Raw genomic sequence first — 24160 nt, forward strand, 5'->3', positions numbered from 1 at the left:
TCAGCAAAAGGCCCGCAGACATATAGCTAATAAATGACAGACCCAGGATTAGAAGCTATTATTAAACATATTTTTAAATGTCTAATTTAATTTGAGCACATGCTAGTCATGTTTTATTCCAGTAAAACTGTTTCTACAGGTGGCATTAAGCATTTTGTTAAATGATGATTTTCTATAAAGAAGTGCTCTTTATAGAAATCTGCACAAAATTACAAACAACAAATACATGAGAAAAGGAACATATGACCATAAAAGTTATGGTTCAGAGTATTCATCATGATCTTCAATAAATACCCATGGGTTTCACTGAGATGGCATCCTGCCAAACTCAACAGTATGAGAATCAGTCAGAGTAAGCGCTAATTTCAATGGATATAGCAATGGTAAACCTCAACCCAAAACATGGCAGTACATTTCTATCATGTACATGTGCATCTTAATAGTTGTCTGTTGGCACAATTTTTCATCAAAACCTATTACCCTGGTATTTAGAATGAAAATAGGATGTAATTAAAACTGTCTATTTCTACCCCAGATCTGTGCCAGCCTCTGGGATGGGGTGATCCCCACTGGACAGTCCTTGAGGATTCCATCCCAAACCTCAGTTGCAACGATATAGCAGTATTAGCTTGTTAGTTGGTCAGTCGTGTCTGACTCTTTGCGACATCATGGACTATAGCTTGCCAGGCTCCTCTGTCCATGGGATTTCCCAGACAAGACTACTGGAGTGAGCAATAATTGCTGGAGAGGGTGTGGAGAAAAGGGAGCCCTCTTACACTGTTGGTGGGAATGCAAACTAGTACAGCCACTATGGAAAACAGTGTGGAGATTTCTTAAAAAACTGGAAATAGAACTGCCATATGACCCAGCAATACCACTTCTGGGCATACACACCAAGGAAACCAGATCTGAAAGAGACACGTGCACCCCAATGTTCATCGCAGCACTGTTTATAATAGCCAGGACATGGAAGCAACCTAGATGCCCATCAGCAGATGAATGGATAAGGAAGCTGTGGTACATATACACCATGGAATAATACTTAGCTGTTAAAAAGAATTCTTTTGAATCAGTTCTAATGAGATGGATGAAACTGGAGCCCATTATACAGAGTGAAGTAAGCCAGAAAGATAAAGAACATTACAGCATACTAACACATATATATGGAATTTAGAAAGATGGTAATGATAACCCTATATGCAAAACAGAAAAAGAGACACAGAAGTACAGAACAGACTTTTGAACTCTGTGGGAGAAGGTGAGGGTGGGATGTTTCGAAAGAACAGCATGTATATTATCTATAGTGAAACAGATCACCAGCCCAGATGGGATGCATGAGACAAGTGCTTGGGCCTGGTGCACTGGGAAGACCCAGAGGAATCGGGTTGGAGAGGGAGGTGGGAGGGGGGATCGGGATGGGGAATACATGTAACTCCATGGCTGATTCATGTCAATGTATGACAAAACCCACTGAAATGTTGTGAAGTAATTAGCCTCCAAAAAAAAAAAAAGTTACTGGAGTGGGTTGCCATGCCCTCCTCCAGGGGATCTTCCTGATCCAGGGATCAAACTTGGGTCTCCTGCATTGTGGGCAGATTCTTTACTGTATGAGCCACTGCGGTTTCCCTAGTATTATCTTGGGAGACAAAATAAAATTCTCCACCCAAATCAAGTTATATTTATTACTCATGTAGTATTTTTATTAAAATGTAAGACACATACAGAAAAATGCACAAATCATTAATTACACAGTTCAATGAATTGTTACACATCCTTGTAACCAATATCCAAATAGAGAAATGATGTGAATAGCACCCAGAAGCCCTCCCTTGCATCTCTTTCCATTTGCTATTCTCTGCCCTACCCCCCAAGGGTAATCATTATCCTGGTTTCTAACCTCACAGATTAGTTTTGCTGTTTTCGAACTTTATAGAAATGGAGTCATTCAGTACCCACTCTTTTGTGTCTGGCTTCTTTTGCTCAGCATTATGTTTGGGAGCTGTATCACTGTCTCTGTGTGTAGCTGTAGCTCGTTCATTCCTCACTCACTTTTTGTGTATGCCTGCCTGGCAAACCAGACAATTCTCCTATGTGACTACTGATGATTATACTCCTTCATTGCAAATTAATTGAGCAGATAGACGGATACATTTATTAATCTCAGTAAGTGCAGTATTGGATGGAAAAATGCACAGGGCATCCTAAGAGATGGTTCTTTTCATTATTTAACACTGGTATTTGACTTTCAAGGTAAAATAGAAGCTAGTGCTTCCCAAGCTCTTTCAAATTCGTCATTTTGCAAAGGTGGCAATATAGAAACTGTGATACTATGCCACGGGTATGAAAGTAAAGGACAGAGTGGGTAATAGTTGCCTTATCTCTACCAGCAAAAACCCTTGGAGCCCTCACATTTCCTACGTGAATTCTATTTATACCCCTTCTTCCAAAGCTTGCAGGGATCCCTGAAGAAAAGAAAGAGCAAAGTAAAATGTACTTTAATTTTCTCAGACAGAAATTTAGATATTAACAGATGAAATCTTTGGTTCAAAAATATCTGATATGTATGCACAAATGAAAGAGATAAAAACAAACCCCCTCTGGATGAACAGTGAAGAGAGAATAGAGATCTGTCCCTCTGCCCTCCTCTCCTCAGCAATGGCAGCTCCTGGTAGCTTCTCAGAATGTCTGACATCTTCCATAAGCGTGCTGCATGCTAAGTCATGCTCAGTCGTGTCCCACTCTTTGTGACACATGGACTGTAATCTGCCAGCCTCCTTTGTCTGTGGGATTTCCCAGGCAAGAATATTGGACTGGGTTGCCATTTCCTCCTCCAGGGGATCTTCCCGACCTAGGGATTGAACCTGCGTCTCTTGCGTCCCCTGCATTGTTAGGCATGTTGTTTATCACTAGTGCCACTGGAGCACTTAATGCCATCCAGGTCAGATAAACTGGCAAATGCTTAACCTGTGCTTTTGGACTAGGGTCTGAGGCTTCTTTCTGATGAGTGACCAAAAATTGCAGAGGTAATTCCTTTTTGGAGGCAATGGCTTCCCATTTTATCTCCTTCAAGAACTGCTTGAAGGCTTTGTTGACTGAAAAGCATTCCACATACTGAAAGTTGAGAGTTATGTTTTATTCAGTGGACTTGCTGAGGACTGAAGCCCGGGAGGCAGTCTCCCAGTTAGCTCTGAGGGACTGCTCAGGAGAGGTAAGGGAGGAGCCAGGATACATAGGAATTCTGAACTTAAAACCAGGTAGTTGGAACTTTCAACTCCATGAACTATAGCCTGCCAGGCTCCTCCATCCATGGGATTTTCCAAGCAATAATACTGGAGTGGTTGCCATTTCCTTCTCCAGGGTATCTTCCTAACCCAGGGATCGAACCCAGGTCTCCCGCATTGTAGGCAAGTGCTTTTACCGTCTGAGTCACCAGGGAAGGTGATATCAAAAGATTACCATTAATGAAAGAAACCAGACATCTCAAGTTAATGAATGTAGTGCTTTTCTATGTATTGGAAGATACAAGAGTCTGGGCTCATGGAAATCATTCCTTTGATATGCATCTTAGCTATCCAACACCAGTATCCTGTTCTTAGGCTTTCCAGCCTAAGAACAGGGTAAATAGTCCACCTGCAATGCAGGAGACACAAGAGACACAGGCTTGATCCTTGGGTTGGGAAGATCCCCTGGAGGAGGGCATGGAAACCCACTCCAGTATTCTTGCCTGGAGAATCCCCATGGACAGAGAAGCCTGGTGGGCTACAGTCCATGGGGTCACAAAGAGTCGGACACGACTGAAGTGACTGAGCACTCATCCTGTTCTTTCCCATCCCAAGTCCCCTCTGGGTCCACCGCTGGGGTGTCTGCAGCGGCTGAGGGCTTGGGAGTGGGTAGCCCTTTTGTCTTCATCCCGAGTTTCCTCAGGGCTCACACTCGGGGCAGTGGTAGTGGCTGATGGTCTTGACAGCCACAGCATCCTTTGTCGGCTGATATGGCAGGCTACATTTTTCCACCAGAGCTTCCACTGCCATTTCTTAACACTTTCTGTAACCTCTCTTCCTACCCCTTTCTCCTAAGTCCAGATTTGATGTGAATCTTCTTTATAGCACAAAGGAAAAAGTGAAAACACAACAAACTAAACCTGGATTGTTACAGCAAAATGACTTCTAGTCCAAATAAGTGTATGACTTCAAGTAGGTCTGCCAGGAGGTCTTAAACTGTTTGAAACCTTCCTCCACAGCCCCCAACCCTCAGTGGCATTTTCCTATGCCAGGCACATAGTAAGGGCATAATAAATACTTTCTTGATGAGTATGCAGTATTCATATTTGTTTAGGTGATTTCCCTTGTTTAGAAACAGATTAAGTGCTCAAGAGTGATTAATAATTATAATCATCACAAAATCCTATTAGCTCACTTAACAGGTAATAGGAAAGCCCATTAACAAAATTAGGAGATGTTTGCAAGTAAGAAGAATGGGTCCTTTCCCCAGAGTCAAAATCCTTCCTACATTTGTTCAACAAGTTTGCGTGGAATACTTACTACGTGAAAGAAAAAAGTGAAAATGTTAGCTGCTCAGTAGTGTCCGACTCTTTGGCACCTGCCAGACTCCTCTGTCCATGGGATTCTCCAGGCAAGAACACTGGAGTGGGTTGCCATTCCCTTTTCCAGGGCATCTTCTCAAACTAGGGATCGAACCCAGGTCTCCCTCATTGCAGGTTGATTCTTTACCTGAGTCACCAGGAAAGCCACTTACTATATACCCATATTTATTCTAGGTTCTTGAGACTGATATTTTTAATGCAAGTTTGTGTGCCCAATGCACAGTGAGGCCAAACAAACTGAAAGGTGAGAGTTTGGAACAGAGAAAGGTTTATTGCAGAACCATGCAAGGAGAAGGGTGGATGATGCCCTAAAAGCCCTGAGATCCCAGAAGGGTTTCAGTAAAGCATTTTTAAAAGCCAGGTGCAGAAGTGGGGGTCACAAGGTCTGTGATCAGCTTGTGCAGGGTTTTCTGACTCGCTGATGGTGAGGGAACAGGGAGATGTCAAAAGCTTTATCAATCTCTAGGCTCCAGGAGGCCTGGGGCTTTGTACTCAAGGTCTTCAAGTACTTAACATCTTCCCTTTGTTGGAGAGAGGATGGCTTTTTACATCTGCAAAACAACTCAGGAAATGTGCATCAAATACTAGGTACTTCAGAGAGGAGCTAAAGCAGGGGATACAGGGGAAGGCTTGTCCCTGAAGGCCCCATAAGGGTTCTGCTTGGTTATTAACATATCAGTGAATAAAAGATAGGAAAATCTCTGCATTCATGGAGCTGATTCTAGTTGGTACACAGACAATAAACAATAGACATAATAAATTGCAAGTGAATGATTTATCATGGTGGATGGTGATCAGTGCTCTCAACAAAGACAAGACTGCCTGCAAGTGAGGGAAAGATATGTATCCTATTATTTGGGCTTTGCCTTTTACTCTGAGTAAACAGGGGAATCTTTGGAGGGCTTTGAACTGAGGAGGAACAAGGTCTAACCTGCATTTTATTTATTTATTAAATTAAAAAGAAAATTTATTTTCTTGGCCATGCCACACAGCATGTGAGGCCTTAGTTCAGCATATGAGCCCTTAGTTCCCCAAAAAGGGATCAGACCCACACTTCTTTCATTGAAGTGAGGAGTCTTAACCACTGGACCACAAGGGATGCTCCTAACTTGCATTTTAAATGGATCTCTCTGCTCTGTTGAGAATAAACCGGGGCACTAGGGGTGGAGAATTCCATGGACTATACAGTCCATGGGGTTGCAAAGAGTCAGACACTGATAGACTTTCACTTTCACTTTTCAGAGGTAGAGATAAGATAGAAGCAGTGTAAGCTGTCAACAGGTAGGTACAGTACATAGAGGCTGGGGCCATGGTGATGGCAGATTTGGGCCAGATAAGAGGGCTAGATTCGAGAAATGTTTTGAAGGGAGAGTCAACAAGATTCCTGATGTATCGGGTAAAAGAGAGGTGTGAAGGATGACTTCAAGGTTTCCATCTGAGCGACTGTCAGCAGGATGGAGCAGGATAGAGCCAATCAGGCAGGATGGAGATGAAGATCAGGAGTTCAGTTTTAGAAGTGTTGAGTTTGGGATGTCTATTAGACACACAGCAAAGATGATGAAGAGGCCGCTGGGTATTTGTTTGGAGTATGAGAGTGAGATGTGACAGAGATACCTAGAAGTCAGTCAGTTAGTTCAGTCACTCAAGTCGTGTCCGACTCTGTGACCCCATGGACTGCAGCACGCCAGGCTTCCCTGTCCATCACCAACTCCTGGAGATTGCTCAAACTCATGTCCATCGAGTCAATGATGCCATACATCCTCTTGTCCTCTGTTGTCCCCTTTTCCTCCGGCCTTCAGTCTTGCCCAGCATCAGGGTCTTTCCCAATGAGTCAGTTCTTTGCATCAGGTGGCCAAAGTATTGGTGCTTCAGCTTCAGCATCAGTCCTTCCAATGAATATTCAGAACTGATTTCCTTTATGATGGACTGGTTTGATTTCCTTGCAGTTCAAGGGACTCACAAGAGTCTTCTCCAAGACTGCACTTCAGAAGCATCAGTTCTTCAGCGCTCAGCTTTCTTTATGGTCCACCTCTCACATCAATACGTGACTGCTGGAAAAACCATAGTTTTGACTAGACGAACCTTTGTCGGCAAAGTAATGTCTCTGCTTTTTGCTTTTTAATATACTGTTTAGGTTGGTCATAGCTTTTCTTCCAAGGAGCATGCATCTTTTAATTTCATGGCTGCAGTCACCATCTGCAGTGAATTTGGAGCCCAAAAAAATAAAGTCTGTCACTGTTTCCATTGTTTCCCCATCTATTTGCCATGAAGTGATGGGACCGGAAGCCATGATCTTCATTTTTTGAATGTTGAGTTTTAAGCCAGCTTTTTCACTCCTCTTTCACTTTCATCAAGAGGCTCTTTAGTTCCTCTTTGCTTTCTGCCATAAGGGTGGTATCATCTGTATATCTGAGGTTATTGATATTTCTCCCAGCAATCTTGATTCCAGCTTGTGCTTCATCCAGCCTGGCATTTTGCATGATGTACTCTGCATATAATTTAAATAAGCAAGGTGACAATATACAGCCTTGATGTACTGCTTTCCCAATTTGGAACCAGTCCATTGTTCCATGTCCGGTTCTAACTGTTCCTTCTTAATTTGCATACAGATTTCTCAGGAGGCAGGTCAGGTAGTCTGGTATTCCCATCTCTTGAAGAATTTTCCACAGTTTGTTGTGATCCACACAGTCAAAGGCTTTGGCGTAGTCAATAAAGCAGAAGTAGATTTTTTTTCTGGAACTCTTGCTTTTTCTATGATCCAGTGGATGTTGGCAATTTGATCTCTGGTTCCTCTGCCTTTTCTAAATCCAGCTTGAACATCTGGAAGTTTTCAGTTCATGTACTGTTGAAGCCTAGCTTGGAGAATTTTGAGCATTACTTTGCTAGTGTGTGAGATGAGTGCAATTGTGCAGTAGTTTGAGCGTTTTTTCTAAAATTAAAAAAAAAAATCACTGGGGAATGCAAAAAAAAAAAAAAAAACATGCGTTAAGGCTTCACTGGGTTGTTTCATGAGACTTTGGGTTGAGTTTCCGTTTATAGGTCTAAAGCTCCTTATCACCCAATCCACTGTGCAATTAATGATTTCTCTCTTTCTCACAGGAAACAGGTAGGATAAGAAAATTGTGACTGCTGCATATTTTCCAAAAGACAAATTAGGTAAAAAAGTAATGTTTCCAAGGAGGGAAAAAGTAATGTTTGCAAACTCCCTCAGACAAGTCTCTATCTTGTCTTTACATTGTATATGTACATATACATATTACCTTTACATTGTATATGTATACATATCTAAGAAAACCCACCTATTGAACCTGTCTCAAATGAGAGAGTAAAGTTCCGATTGGATGTCATCATTTCCCATAATTTTGTCCCAGGGTGTGTGATAAAAGGGCTCTCCTTGGCAAGGATATATAATGGAAAAAAGACAACCTCTTCAACAAGTGGTGCTGGGAAAACTGGTCAACCACTTGTAAAAGAATGAAACTAGAACACTTTCTAACACCATACACAAAAATAAACTCAAAATGGATTAAAGATCTAAATGTAAGACCAGAAACTATAAAACTCCTAGAGGAGAACATAGGCAAAACACTCTCTGACATGAATCACAGCAGGATCCTCTATGACCCACCTCCGAGAATATTGGAAATAAAAGCAAAAATAAACAAATGGGACCTAATGAAACTTAAAAGCTTTTGCACAACAAAGGAAACTATAAGTAAGGTGAAAAGACAGCCCTCAGATTGGGAGACAATAATAGCAAATGAGGAAACAGACAAAGGATTAATCTCAAAAATATACAAGCAACTCCTGCAGCTCAATTTCAGAAAAATAAATGACCCAATCCAAAAATGCGCCAAAGAACTAAACAGACATTTCTCCAAAGAAGACATACAGATGGCTAACAAACACATGAAAAGATGCTCAACATCACTCATTATCAGAGAAATGCAAATCAAAACCACAATGAGGTACCATTACACGCCAGTCAGAATGGCTGCTATCCAAAAGTCTACAAGCAATAAAAGCTGGAGAGGGTGTGGAGAAAAGGGAACCCTCTTACACTGCTGGTGGGAATGCAAACTAGTACAGCCACTATGGAAAACAGTGTGGAGATTTCTTAAAACACTGGAAATAGAACTGCCATATGACCCAGCAATCCCACTTCTGGGCATACACACTGAGGAATCCAGATCTGAAAGAGACACGTGCACCCCAATGTTCATTGCAGCACTGTTTATAATAGCCAGGACATGGAAGCAACCTAGATGCCCATCAGCAGATGAATGGATAAGGAAGCTGTGGTACATATATACCATGGAATATTACTCAGCCATTAAAAAGAATTCATGTGAATCAGTTCTAATGAGATGGATGAAACTGGAGCCCATTATACAGAGTGAAGTAAGCCAGAAAGATAAAGAACATTACAGTATACTAACACATATATATGGAATTTAGAAAGATGGTAATGATAACCCTATATGCAAAACAGAAAAAGAGACTCAGAAGTACAGAACAGACTTTTGGACTCTGTGGGAGAAGGTGAGGGTGGGATGTTTCGAGAGAGCAGCATGTATATTATCTATGGTGAAACAGACCACCAGCCCAGGTGGGATGCATGAGACAAGTGCTCGGGCCTGGTGCACTGAGAGGACCCAGGGGAATCGGGTGGGGGGGGGACGTGGGAAGGGGGATCGGGATGGGGAATACGTGTAACTCTATGGCTGATTCATATCAATGTATGACAAAACCCACTGCAATGTTGCGAAGTAATTAGCCTCCAACTAATAAAAATAATTGGAAAAAAAAAGAACACTAGAGTAAATTATAGCCTCAGTGGTACATTATGTTATATCTTATTAAAAGAAAAATTCCAATGTATGGATCTTCTTATTCAATCGTTCTTTTGATGGAAAGTGAGGTTGTTTCCAGTTTTTTGTTTGTTCACCAATGAAAGCAATGCTGTAATAAATATTAATACACACAAAAAAAATAAAATAAAAATAAAAGGGCTCTCCTTGTTCCCACAGAGTTTAGCTATGGCTTGGGGCAGACCCCTGTCTGTCATCCTCCCAGACCAATGGGATGTGCTATGAGGGTGGGAAAGGAGCCAGCTTCATCTGCTTAGATGTCTGCAGTAATCTCACATTCCATGGAAGGTTGAAAAGTGGTAAGGGTAATATGTAAGTGGTGCTTAGCTCTGTCTTGGTTGGAGGATAAATAAAACAGCTGAATGACCTTTGATCACACTAACTTTTGAAATTTTATTTATTTTTGGCTGGGCTGGGTCTTCACTGCTCCATAAAGACTCTTCTCTAGTGGCAGAAAGTGGGGGCTACTCTGAAGCTGTGATGCGCGGGCTTCCCAGTGTGGTGGTTTCCCTTGTTGCCGAGCACAGGCTCTAGGTACATGGGCTTCAGTCGTTGTGGCACACGGGCTCTAAAATGCAGGCTCAGTAGTTGTGGCCCATGGGCTTAGTTGCCTCACAGCATGTGGGATCTTCCCAGAGCAGGGATTGAAATCATGTCCCATGCACTGGCAGATGGATTCTGAACAACTGGACCACCAGAGAAGTTCGATCTTGCTGATTTTTAGAGAACTGAAACTGCCATTTCAATGCTCATTTATTTTCAATTTTTTAAAAAGGTATAATTTATATATAGGAAAATGCACAGATCTGAAGTGTGTGCAATTCAGTAAGTACTGAAGAATACATATACCCATGTATTGGTATGTAACCTTACAATCTCTGTCAAGGTATGAAGTACTCCTGTTACCCCAGAAAGTTCACCAATGTTCCTTCCCAGCCAATCACCCTCTCTAGAAGCCACAAGTGTTTTAATTTCAGCCACTCTATGTTTGTTTCGCCCATTCTAGAACTTCATATGAATGGAATTATACATTATGTACTCTTTTGTGTCTAGCTTCTTTCATTCAGCATAATGTTTGTGAGATTCATCCATGTTATGTGTATAGTTCATTTCTTTTAATTACTGAGTAGTATTCCATTGCCATCCATGACATCCCATACTGCAGTTGATGTTCTCATTTTCCTGGTGGACATCATTATATATTTTAAGAATAAAAATGAGGTATAGCCTCTGGAAAGGAACAATGGCCCATAATCGCACAATTCTGAAAAGATGGTGGAGAGAGTCACACATCCGAAGGAGAGTTAAGTGCTAGTACAGAAAATCTCATATACTTCTCTCAGTTCCTCATGTTGCTTTCCCTGGGAATTCCCTATTAGAGAGGCTGGTGAGATTGAAAGATTTTGACTTTTCCATTGAGGTGGTACTGATTCCTCATGATTTTGTGTGCTACTTTAATTCTTTTTTTTCAAACAGCCTTTCTTCTCTCTCTTGTACTGCAGGCTTTGCACTTCTGGGAGGACACCCTTGTTTTCTTACCACGGATGATATTCATTTGGGTGTGAATGAAAGTCTCACAGACACAGCCCGGTTTGTAAATCTTCTCTTGGAAACTTATTTCAGAATTTATGGATACATCTTAAAAAGAAAATATGCTTCTCTTTAAATAGTGGTTTTCCCTCTCAGCATCCTTTGGACTGTTCTCTGTTTTCATTCTTTACCTTTTTACCTGATGTCCTGAGTGAATTTCTCTCATCTTCTGGCCATTTTCCATGGGTTAATTTTTTTTTTTCTTAGCAATTTGAAGAGGCTTCTGATTATAGAATTTCAAACTCCAGGAAATTTAGTCATCAAGCATGACTCTTATATTTTTCAGTTGAAGAAACAGAAGGCCAGGGAAATTGACATGTTCAATGACCCATAACCTGCTAGCATCAGCACAGGAAGTAATATTAATAGCTAACATTTAGTGAACATTTATTATGTATAAGGCATTGTTCTGACTCATTTAATCCTTATAAAAACCCAAACCAATTGGCATAAAGAAGTGAAACAACTTTATTAGGGACATACTAGCTACTATAACACAAAAATCTTAAAATGTCAGTAGCTTAACATAGCACAAATGTTCCTGATTGATAAGATGGAAGGAGTGATTATTTATGTGGCCATTTAGGGACTCGGGATGAAAATGGCTCTGCTGTCTTCAACATGTGGCCTCCAAGGTTATCCTGGGTGTCAACATCCAGCCAGGAGCTAGGGAAGAGTGCCTGGGGACAGGATGCTCACTTCAAAGCCACCTCAGCAGGGAAGCAGCACAATCACTTCCACTTACATTCTGTCAGCAAGTACTAAGGAGCTCAGCCCTACCTGGATGAAAGTGGAGGTGAGAAAAGGCTCTGAATCACTATACAATAATTAGAGACTGAAACATAGGTCCCCTGACCCCCCATGCAGTGCTCTCCCCATTGTATCATGCCTGATAGAGAAATACAGAGCAAATGTCTTTGTTTAAATGTCTCACCCTCGATATCAAAGACTAATGATTATTTTCTGAAAACGATATGTCATAAAGCAACTCCCTGCAGACACTGCCTGCTTTTTATGGCTGCTACCCTAGTACGTACTAAAGAATCCACCTCATTTGAATTGCTGAAGAGATTTGAAATAACTCATCTTTAAAACTTTTAGTTATGTTATTTCAGATGGGACAGTGTTAGTATTAAGCCGTGTTGTGTTCATCCTCTGGATGCAAGGGACAAGAAGAATAAATAGACATAAAAGAGTTTTTTCTTCTAAATATGCTGTCACTGGTTGGAATTCTATTTGCCTAATAATTCTGTTTCCACCAGAGTGAAATATGCTTTATTCCAGAACAAATATTACAAGCTGGTTAGGGGATGAAGCCAGGGATACAATCAGGAAAGAAGTTTCAGTGGGGATCCTCTCTATAGGACCAAGTGAATGATGGTGAGTGTCACGTGTGAGCTAGTGATTGGAAGAAGGAACAGTTGGAGAAACAGATGATCATTCAATAGAGAGTGAGGTAGTGCAGAAGTGCAGATTGGCAGCCAGAAAGAGGTCAGGGCCCAGAAATCAGGGGAGTGGGCAGGACCCCCAAAGCAAGAGACAAATAGCCAAGCATGGGTTGAAAACTGAGGACAAGTGTAAACATGTTCTTTTCTGCGTTTACTCTCCACACAACAATTGCCATTGGAAGTCCTTTGTTAGAGGAGCTCTACACAGATCCTGGGAAAAACGATCTGCTCAGAAGTTCCGCTAGTGGTAAAGAACCCATCTGCCAATGCAGGAGACGTAAGAGACATGGGTTTGATCCCTGAGTTGGGAAGATCCCCTGAAGAGGGCATGGCAACCCACTCCAGTATTCTTGCCTGGAGAATCCCCATGGACAGAGGAGCCTGGCGAGCTCCAGTTCATGGGGTTGCAAAGAGTCGTACACGACTGAGCAACTACATGCCATCTCATTGTGGGAGAATTGCAGAAGGCTAAACCTCAAGGACAGGTGCAGTTAGGGAGGGATAGGAGTAAATTGTTAAGGTACAAGGAAAATTAGGGTAGTGCAATATCATAAGAGACTGGAATGGGTGATGGAGATGTCAGAAATGGGGGGGGAGGGTAGAGTAGGTACTGTGGAAATCTGACTTTCTTTTGTGCACCCCATCACTGCTTCATCTGCCCAAATATCTGACAAACAAGATATGGCTGAGATTCAGAAATTCAATAAATCTAAATCGAAGAAGACAAGAGAAATCCACCGCCTTGAACAGAAGTAATTGAACAGGAGAAGCAAGGAAGTGAATCTTAATGGCATCGACCCTGCCAATATGCACAGTACAACCCATTGCAATTGCCTCCTTACTTTTTGTAGCAGTTAAATTTTGTAAGATGAAAAGAGATTGGATGATGTTTAAATGATAGTGTTGGCCCTTTGGAATTGAGGCAAGCATACACCTGACATTGATTGACGGTGTTGCTTCACTAATCTGCCTGTCTGGCTGCTTTGGGGGCCTGGTGGAACAAAAAAATAGTGACTGCCCACTGGTGAAAAAAACCTGATGGGGAAAATACTGAATGTGGCAACAGAAAAAAAAATAAAGCAAATTGGGCCAGTGTCCTGAAAACTGTTAAGTGCAATTTCCAAAATATCACTTATTTAATCAAATGATTTATTCATTTACTCAAAAATATTTACCGAATGCCTGATTTTTCTTCCAGGTGTTGTTTTAGCACTGAGAATAAAATGCTGATCAAAGCAAACAAAATACTTTTTCAAGTGGAAATTATATTCTAGAGGGAGGCGGCTTTCACTAAACAAAAAATAAAGCATGAATACAATAGAGGGTTGAAATAAGTTCTATGATGAAGTCAAAGCAGGGGGATCTGTGGGTAGAGTGGGGGCTCCTTTAGATTGGGTGGTCAGGGAAGGCCTCTCTGAGGAGGTGACTGTTAAGGGAAGTGCTCACTGAAAAGATAGAGCAAGGTATTCAAGGCTATAGGGAAAGCATCTCAGACAGGAAGAGCTGCTGGTCCAAAAGCTTAAGGCAAGAACAAGAAGAACAAGAACAAGTTTGATGCACAGAAGGACAGCCGGCAACGTTTTTATATCAGCAAATAAACATATTTTAAACTTGCAAATTTAAAAAACAATGTACCCTTACAAGCTGGTCCTGTCTCAGCCACCAAAAGAAGGAAAAACCAGATCAAGAAGTAAAAGAGCTAAATACACATTCAAAATAAAATGCATTGCTCTTTTCTTGCATGCATGCTATGTTGCTTCAGTCGTGTCCGACTCTTTGCAACCCTCTGGACGGTAGCCCACCAGACTCCTCTGTCCATGGGATGCTCCAGGTAAGAATTCTGGAGTGGCTTGCCATGCCCTCCTCCAGGGGATCTTCCCAACCCAGGTCAAACCTGCAGCTCCTGCGGTTCCTATTGTAGGCCAATTCTTTATCGCTGAGCCACAGGGGAAGCCCCATTGTTCTTTTCTTACTTGATTACAATAATTAAACCTGTTCACTTGTCAAAATATAGTGGGTGAGGGGAACAGGGGACTTCCCTTGCAGTCTAGTGGTCAAGACTCCAGAGGCATGGGTTCCATCCCTGGTTAGGGAACTAAGATCCCTGCATGCCATGTGGTACAGCCAATATATATATACAGCTGACTCATTGGAGAAGTCCCTGATGCCTGGAAAGATTGAGGGCAGGAGAAGAGGGCATCAGAGGATGAGATGGCTGTATGGCATCAGTGATGCAATGGACAAGAACTTGGGCAAACTTCGGGAGATGGTGAGGGACAGAGAGGCCTGGCATGCTGCAGTCCATGGGGTCGCAAAGAGTCGGACATGACTGGGCGCCTGAACAACAACAGCCAATATATACAGCATATATATATACATATGTGGGTGAATTCTCTTTGGCTAAGTCTCAGTTGAGTATGGTATAACCTGAGGGCACAACTGGGAAGTGAAAGGGAGTGCTCAGATGGAGCTGTTGACTGATATTGTGGAGGAGCTGGTATGTCAGGGTCCCAAGACCAACCCCAGGTTCAATGATTCATTAGAAGGATTCACATGACTCAGGATATGGTCATGGCTAAGATTCACTACAAAAAAAGGATAGAAAACAAAGGGAAAAGGCACATGGGCAAAGGCCAGGGGAGACCAGGCCCAAGGTTGCAAGGGTCTTCTGCTGGTGGGGTCACACAGTTCATGCTTAATTCCCCAGCAATCAGCTGTGGCCACATGTGTGAAATGCTATTTTCCGTGGAAGCCCATTAGATACAGAGTGAATAAGATTTTTATTGGGGACTGGTCACATAGGCACTGTCTGCCTAGCATGAAGCCGACTTCTAGACTCCCAAAAGGATTCTGTTCAGCACAATCCATAGTAGTTTTACAAACAGTTTAGGGAGTGAGCCATCCTTATTGTTTCCGGGAATGGTGGAAACCCTTCCACCAAAGTTCAAGTTCCCAGACGCCAGCCAAGGATCAATCTAGGAAGCAGGCCTTTTAAAGATAGCCATCTCAGGACTGCTGTGTTAACTCTCTTTTTTTTCCCCCCAAATGGCCTATGATCTCTCTTCTGAAGTTTGCTAAACTAGTAAGGACGTGTATCCTACACCCATGGAAAGACAGCCCAAAGATTTAGTGTGGATCCTCAGTTCAGTGTGGATCCCTGTATGGTCAGTCTCCCATTGGTGAAAATTGACCATTGCTCACTTCCCTCTTTAGAAAAGTCTCTCTTAGCGACTCTTTTCCACTCCTAACATATCAGAAGCCACAAAAGATATACATATGTATTCCATTACATTGGCTTCAAATTTGGGGTTATTTTCAGATTTTGTTAATTCTCAGGTGCTCTACCAGGGTCAAGGGTTGGATGTTCTATTTTTCCCTTCACTCCGGGCTTGTCTTTTTAGATATGACACCTTAGCATGACTCAGATCACTTATTCTTTGGAAGTTTAAAAATGGATGAAACTTAGCAACAGCAGTGGGACATTATCACTTGAGTTTCAAGCCTTTCTGTTTCTTCCATAATGACAGCTGTTCATGCCTAGTGCTCTGAGCCCACTATTGAAAGGTTCATAATACAATAGCTTCACAGTCATTTTCACTTTAACACAGTACTTAGTAAAACAGCTTCAGGAAACCTGTGTATGAAAGGCACCATATAAAACCAAATAATGTAACGTTGTTCTACTCTAATTAAGTCCTCTATAGAGGTAATTTACTTATGGTAGTGATTGCTAAAGTGTTTTCTGCCAGTGTAAACCAGTAGGAAGGAAACTCAGCATAAACCACTGTGGTAGTTTCCTAGGGCTGCCATACAAATTACCACAAACTTGGTGGCTTAGAAACACAGATAAAAAAAGAAAGAAAGAAAGAAACAACACAGATCTATTCTCTCAGAGTCCTGGAGGCTAGAAGCCCCAAATCCACATGTCAGCAAGGCCATGTTCTCCCTGAAGGCTCTAGGGAAGAATCTTTCTTCACCCCTTCCTAGCTTCTGGAGGCTCTCAGCAAGCTTTGGCACTCCTCAGCTTGTAGCTCAGCTTGTAGCTTATCACTCCAGTCTATGACTCCACCTTGATCTTCTCTGTATATCTCTGTGTTTCTTCTCCTCTTCTAAGGAAAACATCTGTCACTGGATTTAGGGTCCAGTCTACCCCAGCATGACTTCATCTTAACTAATAACATTCACAAAGACCCTACTTCCAAACTCGGCCCCATTCTCAGTTTCCTGGTAGATATGAATCTGGGGGACACCATTCAACCCATTGGGCTTGGGGGTGGCTCAGTGGTAAAGAATTCACCTGCCAATGCAGGAGGCATGGGTTCGATCCCTGGGTTGGGAAGATCCTCTGAAGAAGGAAATGGCAACCCACTCCATTATTCTTGCCTGGGAAAAATCCCAGGGTCAGAGGAGCCTGGCAGACTACAGTCCATGGAGTTGCAGAGTCAGACATGACAGCAACTGAACAACAACATTCAACCCACTACATAACTACAGATCCACATGGCCTTCCAGCAACGTGGAAGGGTTTCAAATCATTGTCATTCTGGTAGTTTAAATAATGGAAGTTATAAAGGAATTTGTATATGAGACACAGTCCTTAAGAGTAGGAATGTGAAAAAAAGAGGAGTAAACTATTGTCATATTGAAAGGAAAGTTTTGAAAAGCTGGAATACTGTACCTGAGATATTTATAGTAATGATTTTAGGACCAAAAAAGGTAATCTTATTTAGGTTTCTTGGTAAAATGTTGGCACATAGTGGGAAATATGAACCGAATTGGATACTAATAAATTTATATCTAAATAGGAAATGTGATGTCCCCAAGAATCTTTACAGAGGCCACCAAGCAGCATGGAAATTTTATGCCCTTGGGTAAATAGTAAGAAAAGCCAGTTGTTCACAACATGAAATATGATACAGTTCAGAGGCAGTTTGCCATAGTGTGAGAGTAAGGGCTTTGAAGCAGGGTTGGACTTTAGGTCATAGCTCACACCACATTGGCCCTGTGGTTTGGACCAGTTGCTTCTGAGACTTAGGTTTCTCAAGTTGTAAAATGGATGTACAAATATGTATCCCAATGAGTTATATGAGGATAAATCACATAGTGCTTTTAAAGAACAGGAACATGGGAGAAATTCATGTATTTTTCATTGAATCAAGTTACAGTCTAATTCAATCTCAGGACAAGCTCTGACTCAATTCAGGGCATCTTCGTGGTCTCCTAGCCAGTTTACACTGACCCAACACTGAAATTCCTATAGCACATTTTGAGGAGGTCATTATGACTACCATTATGGCCTAACCATTTATCTCTGAGGTCTTCAAAACTAGGAACTAACATATACATCAAAATAGTCTGCCCATCATAGAAGCCTACCTGAATAAATTGCATATGGCAATTTCATTCAACTTCCCTGGGCTTCCATCTTTGAGGTGAGCCAATCTAGGTGTGCTGAAGGTATTATTTTGTTTACTTATCATTCTTATATTGATATAACTAAAATTATAATGTGGGTAGAGAATATCAGAGCACTGGAATATTCTCCATCCCAGAAGGAGACTCAGTCAGCAAATTTATTCCTTGGCCAATTTATACTGGAGTCTATGCCTCCTCTAGGGCCTTAGCCGGTTTCCATAAAAAATAAAAACAGGAAATGCCCATTTTTAAATGATTACAGGGTTCTCAACGGTGTCATTATACACAGCCCAAAATTCCTCTCACTGTTGGCCAATCAGTTATTCAACTGGTTGGAGAGAGACATCATTGATAACATACTGGAAATTAAGGGTGAGAAATGGAATATTTCTTGCCATATCAGTAAACAAGGAAGTCACAGTCATCAGCGACTGCAACCCTCCAATGTGAGTTGGTGGGCCCTAAGGGCACTCAAGAAGGAGAATACCTGTGATCTAGCAGCCATCACAATGGTGGCCACTACCTAGGTGAGCCCTGAGGAAGGAAGCTCAGGATGTGAGAACAGGATACTGGCCCCAGATAGCTGAGATGAGTATGAAAGGAATGATTTCAGTGAGCCCAGACTCTTGAATCTTTCCAAACAAAGAAAAGTGAAGTTAGGTTAACTTTTGAATTAAGTTAACTGAATTCCTTGTTAGGTTACCTGGTTTTCTTTAATTAACAACGATCTTCAGATGTTCAGACTACCTGCCCTTTGTTAACAAAACTTCTATATAACCTGGCTCCTCACCTCCTTGGAGCAGTTCTCTCCAGGTTACTTGAGATTCTGTCTCCCAGCCTTGAGGTCCTAAAAATTCCCACCGAATAAAACATAACTCTCAACTTTCAGGTTGTTAATATTTTTTAAGTCAACAGTAGGGCACACAGTAATTCAAGGCAGGATAGGGATGTAGGGAAGAATGCATGGCATGACTATGAGAAAACAACCTCTGCCTGCCTTCAGCTTTTGCAATGCATCCACCATGTTCTGATAGTTTAGGAACTACTCAACTCTTTCTAAGCATATCAGGATTGTTGAGTGATTGCCCATCTTATCCATATACATGTATGCTCTTAAGATCTGGCCAGGCACACTATTTGGGTTTGGTGTTTTGTTTGTGTGTTTTCAGTATCTGTTTACCCACACACAGGGACTCTGCATCAGGTCTTCCTGTGGCCGTAGGAGACTTTGTTTACAGTATTTATTGTTTTGTTTTTTGCTTTATTTTGGCTTTCTGGGTGTTTTAGTTAATTCCTAAAGAAGTTTTGATTTCATACCAAAGGGAAAAATATTAAAGAATAATATACACTTGAGATTTCAAAGATTTTTTGAGCTATTTTATATCAACCATCCTTTTCATGCCTCCTCCACACCATTCCTTCAAAATCATTCTTGAGCCTGCATGAAAATACCCAGTATCAGGGCATTCTTTATAGACAGAGTTATCTTGTTCCATTTTTATATGGTCTGACTTTTCTGACCAGAATTCATAGAAACTGACTGAATGTTCTCTTTTACATTGAATTAAAATAGGTCTTACTATGACTCTTCTCAATGTTCCTCTGTTTTGTAGTATCTTCATAAACTCATACATTTTAATATATTAATACTTGAAGGTTTCAATTCATTGCAGTTAATACTCTTATTGGTGCTTAAATTGTACCCTATTTGGCCAATGTGATCTGTCTTCAAGTTGGCTACTGGGTCATTTTGACATAACGCTATTAGTCTTTGATAACTCCCTTGCACATTTCTTCACTAAGGCCAAGAATTAGCCATTATTCTACGAAGTCCTATTTCATTTTCAATTACTTTCAAAATCATGTTTGGGAGAAATTTCCTTCTTTGAATGGTATGTTTTTTTCTGGTTATTACAGTCATACTCCTTTTGGTAAAAAAAAAAAAATACTAAAAGAGATTTTTAAAATAGAACCACCAATACGCCATCATCCAGAAATAATCAATGTTAACATTTTATCTCCTCAACTATCTTCCCATTTAAAATCGTATGTCATGCTCCTCCTTTTTCTAAACAACAGGAAAAGAGATAATGGCAGAAAATAGTTGCCATTTTAAAACATTTAGGCAAAATCAAGTTGAATAAATATTTTAGCTTGTTGACTATTCATTTTAAATCCTCATATAGCTAATTAAACATCCAGAGCAAATTGGTCAGTGTGAGAAACTTTAAATTTGGGTACTTTGGATTTTGCAAAAGCTGTTTTGCTACCATTGTTGACAGATTCTTAAGACTGCAAAGCTGCAGGAATCCACCGGAAGGCAAACAAAACTATATGTTCAACGGAAATGAAGAGGGACCAAAATGAAAAGTCATTACAGAGCCAGAGAGTATTTTTAACTCTGTCAACCTTTCACTTGTAACACATAAGACAGCTCTTACAATATTTAAAGCTGGGATGTTAAATTTCTGGAGGGCTATATAGAAAGCCCAGTGAATCCATGGTAAAGAATTCTCCTGCCAAGCAGGAGACCCAGATTTGATCCTTGGGTCAGGAATGTCCCCTGGAGGAGGAAATTGTAAACCACTCCAGTATTTTTGCCTGGAGAATCCCATGGCCCAAGGAACCTGGCAGGCTACAGTCCATGGGGTCACAAAAGAGTCGAACGTGACTTAGCAACTATACAACAACATAGAAAGCCCAGGTTACTGTTAGTGGGCCTGTAAGTCCAGCTCAAATTACAGGTTTGTCATTGTTTCCAGTGAAAAGTTTTTTTTTTTTTAAGATTTTAATAGACTGGAAGAAAAATAAGAATGGTGATTTCTCTATGATTTACAGTGCCTTTAAACATAAAGCAGAAAGCAACATTATTGACAAAATAATATTGACTATTTAAAGATCTTTAATATCTTTGTTTTCCCAAGTGATTCCAATGTGAAAACAGCTTAGGAGTTGCTCCTTCCCCCATATCACTGAATCCATTTCACCTGCAGCTTCTGTGGTTGAAGGATTAAAGTGACATTTTCTATTAAGCTTTGTCATGCTCCCCCTTGCTCATAGATTCTTTAATGTCCAAGAGGCTTTTATTGTCTATAGAAATATTCCCTATTCTTTGTACTTTTGTTTACAGTTCAATATCTTAATCTTATGAATTTAGCATTTCTATAAACATAAAAGGGCTTCCCTTGTGGCTCAGACAGTAAAGCACCTGTCTGCAGTGTGGGTGACCTGGGTTTGATCCCTGGGTTGGGAAGATCCCCTGGAGAAGGAAACAGCAACTCACTTCAGTATTCTTGTCTCGAGAATCCCATGGACAGAGGAGCCTGGTAGGTTACAGTCCATGGGTTCACAAAGAGTCTGACACGACTGAGCGACTTCACTTCATAAACATAAAAAGAGTAAACATTAGAAAAAATAGCTAATATTTTTGTTTGTTTTATTTAGTCACTCAGTTATGACTATAGCCTGCCAGGCTCCTCTGTCCATGAGATTCTCCAGGCAAGAATACTGGAGTGGGTTGCCATTTCCTCCTCCAGTGGATCTTCCTGACTCAGAGGTCAAACCAGTGTCTTCATGTCTCCTGAATTGCAGGCAGATTCTTTACTGCTGAGCAACTGGGGAAGTCCAATATAATATTCTTATGAATTTAGCATTTCAATAAACATAAAAGAACAAACATTAGAAAAAAGAGCAAGTATTTATGGACTTAACAAATATTCACAACCTAAAAGTTGAGAGTTATGTTTTATTGTGCATGAATTTTTGTGACTTCAAGTCCAGGAGGCAGCATCTCAAGCAACCCCAAGAGAACTGCTCAGAGGAGACAGGTTATATAGAAGTTTTGCAACAAAGGGCAGATCGTCTGAATGTAGAAAGCCAGAAATCCCAAGTTAAGGAATTTAGTGGTTTTCCATGTATGGGAAGATGTAAGAGTCTGACTCACCAAAATCATTCCTTTGATATGCACCTCAGTTGTCTGAGGCCAGTACTTGTGTTTTCACATCCTGAGTTTTCTCAGGGCTCACCAGCTCACCGTCCATGGTAGCTTTAATCACTGACGACTGTGACATCTTTTGTTTACTGATATGGCAGGGAATATTTCATTTCTCATATTCCTCAATGGTTCTCAAAGTGTGGTCCCCAAACCAGCAGCATAAGCAGTACATGGCAGCTTGTTAGAAATGCAAATTTTGGGGGGCCCCTAAAACAACAACCAGATCTACTGAATCAGAAACACAATTGGCTGTGTTCTAATAAGCCCTTCTGGTGATTCTGATGTTGTGTTTAAGTTTCAGAGCAATTGCTTTAAATGGTCACATATTAACTTATACAGCCATTAAATCAAATACATATTAAATGAACAAAACAAGTCTCATCAACCATTTAAACACTGATTGCAACTTAATCAAATGCTTTAAAACATTTAACTTAATCACAAGCTTAGCATTTTAAACTTCCTTGAATGCTCTAAATAGTTTAAAAAGGAAAATATACACATAAAACACCACAGTGATTAGAGAGCTGATTAATTTTTTAACAGTAAAACTAAGCACAATGCTATTAATATCATAGATTTAATTTTGTTTACATTCTTGCCCCTACTTTTATTCTTATCCTTACACGATCCTGGAATTTAAGTGCGTGTGTGTAATTCTAGCAGACTGGAAAGAAGAAAAATCATCTCAAAAGGCTAGGAATGCAGCTTAAGCAGATTGGTGACCACTTAATTTTGGTTGGGTTTGGGAACTACTTGCTAAGTTCAAGATGAATTAAGTTCAAGCTGCCATCCACTAGTTTGAATATATTTTTATCACCTAGTTTTCAATTTTAAGAATGGGATCTGATACTGGTTTCCTATTGCTGCTTTAACAAATTACCATACATTTAGTGACTTAACACAAATTTATTGTCTTATACGTCTGCAAGTCAGAGGTCTAAAATGAACCCCCAGGGCTGTGATCCTTCAGGAGGCTCCAGGGGAGAATCCAATTCCTTGGTCTTTCCAGCCTCCAGTGGCTGCCTACATCCTTTGGCAGATGGTTTCCTTCTTCCATATCAAAGCGAGCAACATAACCCGCATCTTCTCTTACTTCTGACCTCTTGCTTTGCTTTCTCTCTCTCTCTCCTTACTTTTTTTTTTTTTTTTGCCTCCCTGTGCAACTTACAGCATCTTAGTTCCTCAACCAGGAATTGAACCCGTGCCCCCTGCAGTAGAAGCACAAAACCCCAACCTCTGGACCTCCAGGGTTGTCTCCCTCCTGCTGCTCTCTTATAAGGAACCTCTCTCTTAGATTAGACCCAGCCCAGGATAATCTCCCCATCTCAAGATCTTTAATTGAATCACACGTGGAAAATTTCCATTGTCATGTAAGGTAACACTCACAGAGTCTGGGTATTAGGACAAGAACATCCTGTGTGGGTAGAGGGGCTTCTCCTGTCTTCCATAGGATCCTTGCTTCTGTTTTTCATATGAATTCTCATTTATTAAAGAAGTTAAAAGATAGGGTATCATTCAATTTTTATTTTTTTTCAGTCTCTGGCAGGACATGACTCATTGTAATATTTTTATGCTATATTAACCTGGCCTGATTTCAATATTTTAAAATATATTTTCAATATTTAAAATATATTTTAAAATATAAAACAATGATTGGCATTGTTTTATAATTAATTGGGTCACCAAGAGGTTTCACTCCCAGAGTGACAGGAAAGTGAGTTTGAAAATTTAGATTTCTTTGTCAGGACAGTAAACTAAATATTTATTTTGGAATAAATGGTTGTATCATCTTTCTAATTGGAAATTGTGTATGACAATAGGTGCTAGTTAGCCGCAGGATTCTTTTTCTACATCACTTCATGTAAGACTGCAAATGCTGATGGGGCTTTTCCATTCATGTGATAGCTTCTACTATTTCTGGGACAATTTGACTTCTAAGTTGTCTTAATTATTTGTGGTTTACACACACTAAAAATGGCAGATATCTATACTTTATGAATAGAAATATACTTAATAAAAACCCACAAAATATCTATCTGTATCTATACAGTTACATATAAGCATTTTCCTACTTACTTGAGTAAATACATTTAAATGTAATGGTAATAGTCATCCTTCTTTGACATTACAATTATATTTTTGTACATTTTCTTTATATTCACTCTTTTCTTATGAGCTTCATGGCCTTTTTATAAGCACAGCTTGCTTTACTTAATGACTTTTGCTATAAACGCTC

General features: G+C 40.6%; 1 protein-coding gene and 1 pseudogene across 1 annotated transcript in view; both read left to right on the forward strand.

Moving 5' to 3' along the window:
* Positions 1 to 24160, forward strand: part of OTC (ornithine transcarbamylase) — a 68466-nt gene that overhangs the window by 19291 nt on the left and 25015 nt on the right. Inside the window, exon 4 of the mRNA XM_065916466.1 lies at positions 10977 to 11064. Within this exon, the coding sequence (XP_065772538.1) occupies positions 10977 to 11064 (88 nt within the window). The remainder of the gene's footprint in view (positions 1 to 10976; positions 11065 to 24160) is intronic.
* LOC136153802 (thymosin beta-4-like) lies at positions 11756 to 13300 on the forward strand (annotated as a pseudogene).

This window comes from Muntiacus reevesi, chromosome X (genome assembly GCF_963930625.1).
Source record: "Muntiacus reevesi chromosome X, mMunRee1.1, whole genome shotgun sequence".
Classification (NCBI taxonomy): domain Eukaryota; kingdom Metazoa; phylum Chordata; class Mammalia; order Artiodactyla; family Cervidae; genus Muntiacus; species Muntiacus reevesi.